This window comes from Scyliorhinus canicula, chromosome 15 (assembly GCF_902713615.1).
Source record: "Scyliorhinus canicula chromosome 15, sScyCan1.1, whole genome shotgun sequence".
Taxonomy (NCBI): domain Eukaryota; kingdom Metazoa; phylum Chordata; class Chondrichthyes; order Carcharhiniformes; family Scyliorhinidae; genus Scyliorhinus; species Scyliorhinus canicula.
The window spans coordinates 20,087,494-20,102,107 of record NC_052160.1 but is presented as its reverse complement, the minus strand read 5'-3'; the positions used below and the strand labels follow the sequence as shown (position 1 = coordinate 20,102,107).

At 47.4% G+C, this 14,614-nt stretch overlaps 1 protein-coding gene across 2 annotated transcripts in view; it reads left to right on the top strand.

Annotated features, from left to right (window-relative positions):
• The first annotated feature begins 6,495 nt into the window (after positions 1–6,495).
• Positions 6,496–14,614, top strand: part of LOC119978211 (ras-related protein Rab-26-like) — a 378,668-nt gene continuing 370,549 nt past the window's right edge. For both annotated transcript variants that reach the window (XM_038819652.1, XM_038819653.1), the window contains exons 1-2: positions 6,496–6,991; positions 11,230–11,340. In XM_038819652.1, coding sequence (XP_038675580.1) covers positions 6,800–6,991; positions 11,230–11,340 — 303 coding nt within the window. In that variant the 5' untranslated portion in view covers positions 6,496–6,799. The remainder of the gene's footprint in view (positions 6,992–11,229; positions 11,341–14,614) is intronic.

Below are 14,614 nucleotides of genomic sequence, written 5' to 3'. Positions count from 1 at the left end.
GGTGCAGACCCGATGGGCCGAATGGCCTCCTTCTGCACTGTAGGGTTTCTATGATTCTATGATAACAAGCGTTCACATCACACTGGGCTTGCTGCGTTCTTCAGTCCATATCCAAAGCAGCAAAGATTGTAAATGCAAATCCAATTATCAGTACATCCTACATTGTTGATGTGCAATGGTGCAGCCACCATAGGGTTAATAACCCTGAGACGGTGAATGCACATCTGCCAGGCATCCGCATTTGAGTACCAGGAAACTCTGCTGCCTCTGTCCATTATCCCGTAATAATGGACAACTGGGAGTGATTGCGAAAGCAGCAACCTAATCAAGTAACTTAAACATCATAAACAGGGAGAGTGAAATGCTATTAATTTTGCGGTATCCAGGTTATTCCAGGGTATACGTGTGGAGTTTTACAGAATTCTACTCACTATTATGCCTTTACACTTTGCCAGCCCGGCGTTCCTGGCTGGCTATAGCTGTTGCCGCAATATCCTATGGATGCAGGATAATAACGTTTGCAATTATACAGCAGCTTATCACATCAAAACATCTAAACCTGGCTCTGAACCATGAACGGCATTTCGTAGAGCAGCCACTGTTGATGTAGGATTGTGGGAGAAAGACAAGTCATTGTAATGCAAGTGTGGAAACTTTATTTCATGACAACCAAAGCTGCTTAATGGACTGGCACACATCCAGCGTCTGCTGGATTGAATGGTTCCTTGCATTGATAATTTTTTTAAAAAGCTACTGGTTTTCGACCTCAATAAAAATGTTCAGAATCACATCTGATTTCACTGAATAAAATCATCATTTTGGCTGATCAAGGTACTGTAAAGGATACAAAAACTGAACGTGAAACTTGCAATCGCATATAGGAAAAGGAGCAGGCCAATTAACCCCTTCGAACATGCTCATCATGGCTGATCAGACACTTTGATGCCGTCTACCCACAGTATCTGCACAATCCTTTCTCTTGTTGTCAAACAGGAATCTAGAAACATTGAAGGGCATGCTAGATAAACACATGAGGGAGAAAGAAACAGAAAGTTCTATTGACGGGATGACATCAGGAGCGGTGGGAGGAAGTTCATATGGAGCATAAATACCAGTATGGGTCAGGTGGGCCGAGTGGCTTGTTCCTGACCTCTGAACGCTTTTTCTTTTAATTTCAGGGCACCCAATTTATTTTTCCAATTAAGGGGCATTTTAGCGTGGCCAATCCACCTTGCCTGCACATCACTGTGTTGTGAACTCCACATGGACAGTGACCTGGGGCTGGGTTCGAACCCAGGTCCTCAGCGCTGTGAGGCAGCAGTGCTAACCACTACGCCACCATGCCACCCTTGTCTTCTGAACTCTATTGAGTGAAAACATCTGATTTACCTAAAACAAAACTATTTTCAACGGACACTAAAGGGCCAGATTCTCTGATTCTGAGGCTAAATGCGGAGGATCCGTGCCGTTTTACGTGGAAAAAATCAGCAGCGCCCGCTCACCGATGCAGCGGCCGGAAAATAGCCAGGTCTGTGGCCGCGCATGCTCACGGTTGTGCCATAAAACATGGCGCAGGCCTTGCGCGGTCCCGACCCTGCCAGATAGTGCCCCCCCTGGACACCCCCTCACCACCCCCTGGCCATCCTCCACCAGTCCCCCCAGCCCTCGCGGAAGCCCCCCGGCAGCACTGCTCCTGCCCGACTGTGGCGGCACTGGACACAGTCCGCAGCCGCCATGCCAGGTTCCCGAACGCTGAGACCAGACGTGAACCGCGCCGTCGTGAACTCGGCCCATCAGGGCGGAGCTTTGGGGGAAGGCCTTCAGGTGACGCGCTGAGGCCGTCTCAACGCCATTCAGCTCACACCGCGATTAGGCCATTTTGGAGGGGGCGGAGCATACGAAACCTGCGTAAGACAGGCGCCGCCTCCGACCTTTTGTTGTAAAGAGCAATTCTCTGCCCGATTGCAGACTACAAAATTGGCGTCGGGGAATCTCGCCCCTTTTTTTAGCTCAGGGCAGCTGAACTCAGGGATCGGGCCGCCATTTTGAAGGGGTGCTCCAATCTCTAAGTGAGCATGTGGGTCCCCCACACCTTCTATCCATGGGCAATGTCACCCCCCACACACATGGACACTACCCCACACCCCCAAGTAAGGACACCCAGCACTCCCTCCCCTCTAGGACGCCCACCCATCATCCACCCAACCTCCCAGAGGCCCCCTACTTACCTGCGCTGTAGTCCCCCACGCTTCAAACCCCCCCCCTCCACCCTCATTTCATGGGCATGACCCCTCTCGCCTCCTGTCTTTTGGCCCTGCCACCCCGGCACTGAGCACCCTTGCACTGCTACCCTGGCACCCAGTCAGTGCTCCTGCCAACTTGACTACTTCATGCAGGCACTTTAGCAGTGCCAGGGTGGCAGTGCCAAGATGCCAGCTGGGCAGTGCCCAGGTGCTCACGTTCCAGGGGGAGGGCTAGGGGGCCATCCTGCACTTACCCTGACCACCCAAGGGTCTCTGATCCGGGAGATCCCCCCGGGTGCCATTCCACCTGGTCCACATTTGTGTGGACCAGCACTGATCAGCGCCCGACTGCAGCCTCCCTGGGGAGGCCGGAGAATCGAGGGTGGCTGGTGGATCCTAGGCAGGTAGGTCGTAAGTAGGTCAACGACCTACTTCCTGGTGTGGCGCTTGGTAAGGCCCATTTGGGGCAGAGTTCTGAATTGGGCTTCTCGCGAAACTCAGGTGAACTCGCTGGAGGCATCTCCCGGGATTCTCCGGCCTCCTTGTATTCTCACTTGAGCGCAACGCGGCAAGAGAATCGTGCCCTACACACTTCAGTTGGATTAATAATTTAAAAATAGCCTCCATAACACTTCCAAGTAAAACTGTTTTGATCTGAATTTTGATTGATTTTGTGCAAAAAGCAACTAATTCTCTGCCACGCTTCTTGTTTCATTGAGAAGTACATGTTACAAGAAATTATATTCATCAGCTGTCTGGAGTGTGTGGGGTTTCAGGTGTGGACTGGAGCAAATGTTGGACTCTTGCACCCGGAACAGCCTCTGACTGATCACCACCACTCGAAACCTTGGGGGTTTGGGGAAGGTGGTTGTGTGGTCGATATACCACTGGACTAACAATCAGGTTCATTCCCTGGGGACATGGGTTCAAATCCCACCACGGTAGCGGGTGGAATTTAAATTCTATTAATAAATCTGGGATTATGAAGCTACTCTCAGTAATGGTGGCCACGGCAGCTATCATTAACCCCTCTGGTTCACGAGGACAGGAAATCTGCCATCCTTACCTGGTCTGGCCTACACATGACCCAGAGTCTTGGCAATGTGGCCAACTCTTAACTACACTCAGTTCATGGGCAATTAGTGATGGGCTGGTCTTGCGGAGGACGCTGACATCGCCTGAAAGAATGAACGGAAATGTTTACCAGAAATCCCGTGTGGTAATTTGAAACCACAAAGTAGGTAGCCAAATGCATTGTTTAAAAGAAGGAACTTCCTTATATAAATATGAAGCTTAACAATAACAGTAATAACTAAAACAGGAGCTCTACTGAAACAGGTTTTGCTCAACAGGTCACCTCTTGAAGACTGAAAAACCACACCCATAGCTCATACAGGCTCAGAACCCTCAACTGACACCCCAGTAAAACAATTACATAGGGGAAAGGCTCATAAGAACACTCTAACCTCAAATCGACACCATATTGTACTGTGGTATTTATATTAATTAAAATAACCATGAAAAACGTTGTATCTGGGAAAGCAATGAGAAGAAGCTAGTTGCTAGTTTTTGCCTGTATCGTTCTTTCAAAGAGGGAACAATGATTTGCACACAGAGTGTCTCTCAGTGGGTTATATTAATCACATAAATGGGTGTCACACTTATCTCAGTGCGTCACACTCTCACCTCTGAGTTACTAGATTATAGGTTCAAACCCCACACCAGAGTCATGAGGGAATGTTCTAGACTGATACTCGAGTGGAGTACTGAGAGGGTCAAAGATGCTGACTATTGAATGAGATGTTAGACTGAGGCTATTCAGACCTCCCCTGATGGACGCCAAAGATCCCATGGCAATACTTCAAGCAGGGGAATTCTCCGCAGTGTTCTGGCTAATATTTTTCTCTCAAATGTCAGAACATAAGAGCTAGGAGCAAGAGTAGGCCATTCTGCCCCTCGATCCTGCTCCGCCATTCAATACGACCATGGCTGATTTCCTCTTGGCCCCAACTTCACTTCCCTGCCTGTTCTCCATAAACCATTTCCAACTAAAAATCTGCCTATCACCTCCTTAAATGTACTCAATGTCCCAGCATCCACCACACTCTGGGGTTGTGAATTCCACACATTCAGGATCCTTTGAGCGAAGTGATTTCTCCTCATCTCTGTTTTAAATCTGCTTCCGCTTGTCCTAAAATGATTACCTCTTGTTCTAGATTGCCCCACAAGAGGAAGCACCTGCCCCAGGTCTACTTTCTCACGGCCTTTTATCATCTTAAATGCCTCAATTAAATCTCCTCTCATTCTTCCAAATCCGAGAGAGTAGAGACCTAAACTGTTCAATCTCTTTTCATCTCTGAAATCAATCTTGTGAACCTCCTCTGTACTGCCTCTAATGAAACTACATCCCTCCTCAAAAAAGGGACACAGTATTCCAGGTGCAGTCTCACCAATGCCTTGTACAGTTGCAGCAACTCTTCCCTACTTTTATGCTCTATTCCTTTTAGCCATAGAGGCCAAAATTCCATTTGCCTTCCTTATTACCTGCTGCACCTGCGCACCAGTTTTCTGTGATTCATGCACAAGGACAGCCAGATCCCTCTGCATTGAAGCACTCTGAAATCTCTATTCATTTAGATAATAAGTTGCCTTTCCATTTTTCAAACCAAAATGGATAATCTCACACTTACCACGTTTAATTCCATGTTAAACACCACCTGCCAAATTTTGGCCGACTCACCTAACCTATCCCTATCCATTCGTAAATTTCTTTTTTCCAAATTGCAACTTACTATCTCACCTATTTTAGTGTCATCTGTAAATGTGGCTTTTATTCTTTATTCATTTTTGGGATGTGAGCGTCGCAGGCAAGGCCAGCATTCCCTTCCTAATTGCTCTCGAACTGAATGATGTTTTAAGAGTCAACCACATCTGGAGCCACATGTAGGCCAGACCAGGTAAGGACGACAGATTTCCTTTGCTAAAGGACATTAGCGAACCAGATGGGCTTTTATGACAATCGACAATGGCTTTGTGGTCATCATTAGACTTTTAATTTCAGATTTTTTTAGTGAATTCAAATTTCACCATCTACCGTGGTGGGATTTGAACCCAGGTCTCCAGCGCATTGCCCTGGGGTCTGGATTATTAGTCCAGTGACAATGCACTACACCACCGCCTTCTATCCCTATGTCCAAATCATTAATATATATTGTAAATAGATGGGACATGAAAACCGAATCCTGTGGCACGCCACTGGTTACATCTGGCCAACCAGAAAAAGACCCATTTATCCCGACTCTCTGCCTTCTGTCGATTAGCCAGTCTTCTATCCAAGCTAATAAAATACCCCTAATCCCATGCGATCTTACCTTGTCCTGTTATTACTTCCTTAATAATGGATTCTGCGAAACAACATCAATAAACAGATAATAATAGTAATCTTTATTAGTGTCACAAGTAGGCTTACATTAACACTGCCATGAAGTTACAGTGAAAACCCTCTAGTTGCCACATTCCGCCCCCTGTTCGGGTACACAGAAGGGGAATTCAGAATGGCCAAATTACCTAACAAGCACATCGTTCAGGACTTGTGGGAGGAAACCGGAGCACCCGTAGGAAACCCACACAGACACAGGGAGTACATGCAGACTCTGCACAGACAGTGGCCCAAGCCGGGAATCGAACCTGGCGCTGTGAAGCAACAGTGCTACCGTGGCACCCATGTAATAAAAGCAGAATAATGCGGATGATAAGAAATCTGAAATAAAAACAGAAAATGCTGGAAAAAATTCAACAGGTCTGGCAGCCCCTGGGGAGAGAGAAACAGGGTTAATGTTTCAGCAGAAGAGTCAAATAAACTGAAAACTGTGGTCATCCAGCACAGAAAGAGGCCATTTGGCCCATCATGAATGCGTGGGCCATCAAGCACCTATCCTGTTACTCTCTCTCCACAGATGCTGTCAGGCCTGTTGAATTTCTCCACCCCTCCCGCTTTCTGCTTCGATTTTAATAAAACAAATGACCTGGTCACTGTGCAAACTGGCCACAGCAGGCCAGAGAGGTACCTGCAGCTGTTTGCTGGTGGATCATATCAGGCCCCACAAGGGGTTAAACAGCAAAAGGTGTTTACAGTAGTCAGCCTCATTCGGACACGCCCCCTCCCCCCTCTCTCAACTAGGCGGGGCTGAGGGGATTGGCGACTTTGCCCATTGGCTGTCTGGGGTGCCAATCACCGGGGGGGTGGGTGAACTCTTCCTGAGGGGCAGGGTAGACGCATGCAAGGAAGCAGGAATCCGGGCTGGGTGCTGTTCGCTCGCTGATGGTGACAGCGAAGCAAAGTGGCCGCCAGAGATGTGAGGGATACGCGTTCCCAGTTCTGACAGCAGACATGATCCTTACCGCCAGGTGAACGACTACAACAACAGCAGCTTAAAGTTCCATCTCTCTCTCTCTCTCTCTTCCACACACACAACAACAACACAGAGAGAGTGTGTGTGAGAGGAAAAAAAAAACTATTATCATTTACAAAAAACAAAAGAAAGACCTGCTTGGAGATGTCAAGGAAAAAGACACTGAGGAGCAAAAGTCACACGTCGCCCAGCACCACCCTGCCAGCGGGCAAAGGGAAAGAGCAGGATGCATCGGGGAAATGCAACCCGGGGGTGCAGGGTCCGATTAACGGGGTGACCCTGCCCAACAGACCCTCTCTGAGCAACAGCAGCGAGTTCTATGATCTAGCTTTCAAGGTTAGTTCACTAGAGGTGGCGAAGCCCCTCCACCACATCGCAGGCTGTCTGGGTTTAATGTGCTGCTGCCCAATTTGTGTCCCCCCCCTCTCTCTCTCGTTTTGTAAAAATGTTGTGTTTATTTTCTTTTAAGAAAGTCTCATTTGGGCTGACTGACTCGGGCGAACAGATATTCTCCGCATTACCAGAGCTGCAAAAACATATTTTGTCAAAAGGATGGTTGCTATTTTTTTTCTGTGTAAGAACGCACGGCAGAGGTGCAGGCCATTCGGCCCGGCTGCTGATGCCTCCCCCCCCCCCCCCCTCCCATGCATTGTTGTTCCTGTTGCCCCCCCCCCCCCCCCCCATCTGAAGCACTGAAGACGCAGGGTGGCATTTGACTGGTCAGTCAGCCTTCGCATACAGTCATACCCCTTCCCCCCCCCCCCGAACAAACTCTTCCCTAACGATTGCTAAACCCCGAGCAAGATCAGTTCATTTGTTCTGGGATCTCAGGCGGCACAAGAGGAGGCAATTCAGCCCCTCACTTTTGTGCAGGCTGTATGGGAGGGAGAAAGAAAAGCCCAATGTTAGTCTCGTTGCCCTGCTCTTTCCCCAGAGCCCAGCGGCCCCTGTTTTTCTTTTGAAAGCATTTATTCAACTGCCTCTGTGTTCTCTTTTCTCCCCCTTCTGCATTTCAGTGGTTTTTTGTTATAGCATTTTGCATGAGCATTGACTGAACCCCTGGCAGCAAGTTGCAAACTGCTAGTCCCCACTAATGGGTAAAGAAAGGAGATTGGCAGCGTGGGTTATGCCATAACCACTGATTGTGACACCAGATTTCAGTTGGATGAAAGGACAACTGGGATTGACTCATTCTAATGATTCTAGTTTGAGAAGATCAGTTTACTCGGCAAGTAGTGCAAATTGCAACAGAGAATGGAGAGCCCATTCAGGAAGGGGATTGAAATGCTCTCTGTGTCCGAGAGCGGTGGCAGACTTGCCCCGCTGCTCAACCCCTCTTGATTCAATGCTCAGATCCTTTCAGAATGGAGGCTGAACTGTGTACGTCTGATGTCAGACAGTGACACAAGTGTTCACCCAATACCCAAAGAGACCACGTGTAGGAGAGGAGATGAGCAAGATGCCCCAGTTTACCAGGCAGTACTGGTACTATGGATTCAATTACTTTCTTTTGTGCCATTGGAGTGGGTGGTCTCTGTTAACAGAAGCTGCTCCCAGAGTGCCAGGCAAACAAAACACTGTTGGCACATTGTCAAATGCTGAAAGCCTGTCCTTTGAAAATGGGTGATAGTACCAGCACTTGTCTAATGGGTTAATCTTGGAGTTGGGGGTTGGGAGTGGGTTGAACTGAAACTACCGTAGGAGGGGTGAAGTGGGTGGTGTGTTAAAGTAATAATATCATAACTCGGTGGGGGGAGGGGGGAGGGGGGGGGGGGGGTTAAACCAGTAACATAGCTGAGTTTGCAACTAGTGGTTTGTTATCTTGGTAGCACTTCAGTTAAAACATCCCATTTTCCCAAGGTGAGGGATCTTGGTTTGATTGTTCCTGATGTAAAAATCTGAATTTCTTAAGCCAAGAACAAATGAAGATGCAGCATCAGGGGAATGCATCAAAGAGATCAAGAATACTTTTGCTGCCATTCTATTCATTAGATGTTACACATGTGTGTCTGTGTCTGGTTTTCTTCATCGCTCTGGGGTCAATTTTAACCCTCTTCTGTGAATCTAACTCATGTGATGATGAATGTATTTTCTCATTCATCCTTGTGGTTAAATGATTTTGAATGAGTTGTTAAGAGTGACACAGTAATGACATTTGCTACTCTGGCTAAGAATGGGCACAGGTTGGAAGAGCTCCCAAACTCCACTGTTTGTGGAGGTGCCGAACACAAGGAAGGCACTTTTCAATAGGAGAACAGGAATAGCAGAACTTCAGGTCAACGGGTGACCAGGGACATCGGGACAGCTTCCTCTTGGCTAACGGAAAATCAGGGACATCAGTCCCTGGGCTAGTAGGAGAACATAGACATGGGACAGCTTCCCCAGGGCCTTTCAAAGTTCGCAGTTCTAAAGAGACCTCTGGGTGTGTAAGCGTACTCACTTTGCTTCAGAATATGTTGACCCCAGGAGCTACCGCTATATAAGCTGTTTTATCTGATTATTGGTTTACAGACTCATTTCGTTAGTGTAACAGTTTTCAGAGACTTGTTCCTTCTTTTCTAAGCTTGCAAAAGTCCCCTTTGACTGGCTCATCACCTGGATATTTTCAATGTGATTTGTTCCTTAAAGCTTCTCCCCACCCTATTTACCATTTTGCAAATCACAGCATGACAGAGAATCACAGAATTTACAGTGCAGAAGGAGGACATTTGGAAAGAGCACCCTACCCAAGCCCACACCTCAACCCTATCCCCATAACCCTGTAACCCCACCGAACACTAAGGGCAATTTTGGGCACGAAGGGCAATTTAGCATGGCCAATCCACCAAACCTGTACATCTTTGGACTGTGGAAAGAAACCAAAGCACCCGGAGGAAACCCATGCACACACGGGGAGAACGTGAAGACTCCGCACAGACAGTGACCCAAGCCTGGAATCGAACCTGGGACCCTGGAGCTATGAAGTAATTGTGCTAACCACTATGCTACTGTGCTGCCCAATCGTATGAGTGCAAAGGGTGCACTCTGAGAGATTTACTAAATGTCCGTTTTCCTGTTAGTGAGTGTAGGCAACAACTCTCTTTTTTCAAGTTTATTTATGATATGAGGGAATTGTTGGCAAGGCCGGCACTTATTGCCAATCCTTTAAGAAGGGTGGGTGGTGAGCCGCCGCCTTGAGCTACTACAGTCGATGTGTCATAGGCTTCTTGACCACAGTGTGGGAGGGGCGAAGGGGTGCAGGTACTGCCATAATCTAAGCCTGATCTCCCCCTCCACCCACCAGTCTCCAATGTTAAATCCAGAGAAATTCAGGAGTGGGGACCCTAGCATATTTGTCAGCTTTCATGCTCTATATCTCTCAGTAACACGTGGCATTTTTATCAGCTCAGATACCAAGGAGATTTGCTTAACCACTGTGTAAAATTGGATGTTTACATTTCTCGCCTGTACTTGGAGAACAGTATTGGTCAATAAGCACATTTCTGCTCGTGTTTATCAAACTATAATGTGCATAGTAGTCCAAATTTTTTTCTAGTCTTCCGCACTTTCATAGAATCCCGACAGTGCAGAAGGAGGCCATTCAGACCATTGAGTCTGCACCGTCCCTCTGAAACACCTAGGCCCACTCTCCTGCCCTATCCCCGTAACCCCACCTAACTGCACATCTTTAGACTGAACCTCCATATATTCCCCCCCCCCCCCCCCCCCCCCCCCCCCCCCCCCCCCTTCCCTAAACTCATGGGTTAATCGGTGCTGGATTGCACTGCAGTAGGTGACCAGCATCAAAGATTTTGACAGAGAAGACATAGGGTAGACATAGACATAAGTCATGATGCTTATTTGGAGAGCTGGTGCAAACACGATGGGCCGAATGGCCTCTTCCTACACTGTAAAAGTCCTGTGATCCTGTGCGATGGGGAGACAGCAGGGCAGTGGGTTTAGCTTTGGAACGCCTTAGCCTAGAGCTGTCTTTGAGTTGACTGATGGGAGAAGTGGCCCCCTTATGTGCTACCAGAGAGTACTGAGCATTTTGGAAATGAAGGCATTACAGTTGAGCACAATTCCCATTACGCAATGTACAGAACTTTCCGGTAAGGCTCACCGGATAGCAGCCAGGCAATGCTGGCTTTAATCTCCCTTGCTGCACATCTCAGGAGACGTCCGTAGATGCCATGCTAAGATCAGAATACCACACAAAGCGAGAGCCAATAATGCAACATTTTCATCCTGTCAATAGTATTAGATGAAGTAGGCTAGGGAAGAAACTAGTAAGCAGCATACACCAGGGCTGAGTGGCCTTGTTTCTATGCTGTCAAATCTAAACAATACGTGAAGGGATCATTTGCTTCATCTTTTATTCTTTACATCGCTCGTAGAAAGCTGAAGGTAAAGAAAAATGACAAACGATCCGGGTTTGTTCAATACCGTTATGAGTAGATGGATTTCAAGCTGAGAATTGCTGAAGGGATCATCCCACAAAACTGGGCGCAGATTTTAATGGTGCTTTTAACGACTGTCCCTGATTTATGTGCTGTCCTTGCTTGTCTTAGTAAAAGCCCTTTGTTTTATCCTAGGTAATGTTAGTTGGAGACTCTGGAGTGGGGAAAACCTGTTTACTGGTGCGTTTTAAGGATGGAGCTTTTTTAGCAGGAAGCTTTATTTCCACGGTGGGAATTGACTTCAGGGTGAGATTCTCTTACACTTTATATTTCCTCACTGGTTGCACTTGGAATGTGATTAAATGTGCTGTCAAGAGGGTGGCATGTGGTGCAGTGGATAGCACTGGGACTGCGGCGCTGAGGACCCAGGTTCAAATCCCAGCCCTGGGTCACTGTCTGTGTGGAGTTTGCACATTCTCCCCATGTCTGCGTGGGCTTCACCCCCACAATCCAAAAGTTAGGTGGATTGGCCACACTAAATTGCCCCTTAATTGAAAAAAAAATAATTGGGTACTCTAAATTTATTTTTAAAAAGTGCTGTTCAAAAAATGTTCAGAATGTGAATCACAGAATAGTAAAACAATGAATGAGGCCGTTCAGCCCATCTTGCTTGTGCTAGCTCTTTGAAAGAGCTCTTCACCTTGTCCCGCTGCTGAAATATACATGCATACATCTGGAAGAGTGTTTGTATTTACATTGCATTTGTGTTGGGAGCGAGTATTTATTGGTTTGAATTTGTGCCAGTAAACATGTAATCCATTTGGCTAAAGGCAGTATTTTTCACCCACTGCTTTGATAAACACTCCCAGTCACTGAACGGCACATAAAAATAAATGCGTGGCTTTACATCACTTTTATCAGCTCCACGTTCATAATGGGAGGCGATTGAATTTTTGCATGTGCATTAGAGGGTGTGTGTCAGTCTCTGCAGATGGCTACTGAGGGATCGAGGTGCACATCCAGCGAGGGCCCTCATTCCAGCCTTGGCCAGTGACTGGAATAGCTGATCTCAGTTGGGGTTATTGTGGGGAAGCCAACCCTGGGATCAGTGCATATGGACGCTTGATTACTGCCGGGGGAAATGTCCACGCGCGATTCTCCGGGCTCCGCTGCATTGCCGACAGTGGAGGCAAATAGCTCACTAACGTTCAGTCTTGCCTTACAAGGGGAAGCATGGCCGTTTGCATTGATGTAACCGGCGGGACCCCATTGCCTGTGCAAGGAATGCCCGGACAAGAGTCACCACCTTCAGATTTTTCAGATACAGTAACAGCAGCACCAGTGAGTGTTCAAATCAACTGATTTGCAATAGTCCCCAAATAAATTCTCTCATACTGAGCATTATTTCTTCAGCTAGGAGCTGTGTTGGTAAATGTATTGCAGTGCAATGAGACTTGAATGCATACAAATGAATCTTCAGGAAACATGGTGCAATTTATTTTTTACATGACACGTGAGAATCATAAAACTCTGCATGGTTGACACGAAGACTGTACGCCGGGTGATTCGATGAGCCTTCTTTGGGACGCTGAAGCCTGAAACTAGTATACTTCAATTGTTGCAAATTAGCAGCAAAGTAACTGAACACAGGAATGGATTATTGCTGCCCAACTGTGTACAGAGTTAAAGAGTCGGGATTGTTTTTTTTTGCTGTGCAGTGGTGTTTGATAAATTGGAGTCTCTCCCGCTGTGTCACGGAGACACACAAGCCTCATCGTTTGATCTTGATGAAAATCAGGGCTAAGGTAATTATCACACAGCACAGAAGGAGGCCACTCGGTCTATTGAGCCCATGCCAGCCCTTCAAAAGAGCTATCCAATTGCTCCCACCCTGCTTGTTCCCTCCCTATAACCCTGCAGTCGTTTTCTTCCCAAGTATCTATCTAATTCTCTTTGGATAGCTTACTATTGATACTTCTCCCGCCACCTTTTGGGGATTTCATCCCAAATCCCGCTGTGCAAAAAAAATAAATTTGCTTCACCACCACTCTAATTCTTTTTGCCAATTACCTTCAGTTTGTTTGTTTTCCCTGGTTAGCGACCCCCCCTGCCAGTAGAAATTATTTCTTCTTATTTACTCTATTCAGCTGGGAAGGAGAAAATAAGACTGTGTTGTAATCTCTAATGAAACTAGATAATTACTTGGCGGCTCCCCCACCCCCCCAACTCCCCTCCCCCGCCCTCACCTCTCTCCTGTGGGAACTAACCAGTGTGTGCGGGTCATGGGCACCAGAACGACCTCCTGTACCTTTATAAAAGCAAATTACTGCAAATGCTGGAATCTGAAACCAAAGAGAAGATGCTTGAAAATCTCGGCCCGTCTGGCAGCTGTAGGGAGAGAAAAGAGCTAATGTTTCGAGTCCAAATGCCGTTTGTCAAAGCTTTGTTAGCTCTTTTCTCTCCCTACAGATGCCACCAGACCTGCTGAGATTTTCCAGCATTTTCTCTTTGACCTACTGTACTTTGTTTCCAAGTGACCATTCCTCATAACTGAGCTGAGACAGTGAGTGCTAGTCAACTGTGGTGAGCATCACAATGGAGTCCAATCTCTACATTTACACAGGTGTAAGGTTCCACTCAGGGCTCTGAATCTTTGGCTTATTTTCCCACTCCCTAGCTCTGGAGTGCTGCCTTAACTGAGTTTCAGCTCGTTTGACAAATTAAATGTGGCATCAAACCCGGTTCTTCCAGTTCTCCAGTGATTAGCACCATACTGAATGATGTCTTAACCAATCATCATGCCAGCAAACAAAATATATATTTTTATTGATTATTTATTTATAAATTGATGCTCGATCAATGGCTCCAGAAGTGAGATTGGATGACAATTGAAGGCTTTATTGGACTAGATGTTTCCCCCAAGCAGCGCAGGTACAGAATGCAGCAGTTGGGGAGACACAGGCTCTTATACTCCGCCTTACTGGGCGGAACCAGCAGGCAGGCTTCACCAATGAACTTGCTGTCTCAGGTATCTCCCACACCAATGGTCTTACAGCATCAACCTGGGTACCGTAATACCCCTAATACCGATTAACACATTCACCCCCTGTTAAAAAAAAAGAGTCCGGCGGGGGTGGTGGTCTCGCGTCATACAGTGGTAGAGGTTGAGGTTATGGTGGTACCCGGTATACATTAGCACAGTGTTTTGCCTCGTTACATGTCGCAACTATTTACAGTATTTATTTACATTCATGTGTCAAAATGAGGCAATTAGTCGATCGGGGGCCCTGGTCGTCCTCTGCGATCGTCGCAGTTTCGGCGGTGATGCAGGTGCCGGCTCGGGCTTCCGTGACACCGGGAGCGTGACTTCGGCTTCTTCGGTAGCTTCATCACCCCTAGATGGGACCAGTGGGAGGACCGATCCACCTGGGAAGGGGCGGCTGTGGGGTGCGCCAGTGGGAGGGAGGGTGGGGTTGGTGGGGAGGTGTGGATGGAGACCCAGCGGGCGCCAGGTCCCGTAGGGAGACTGTATCCTGTCGGCCATTGGGGAATGCCACGTAGGCGTATTGAGGGTTAGCGT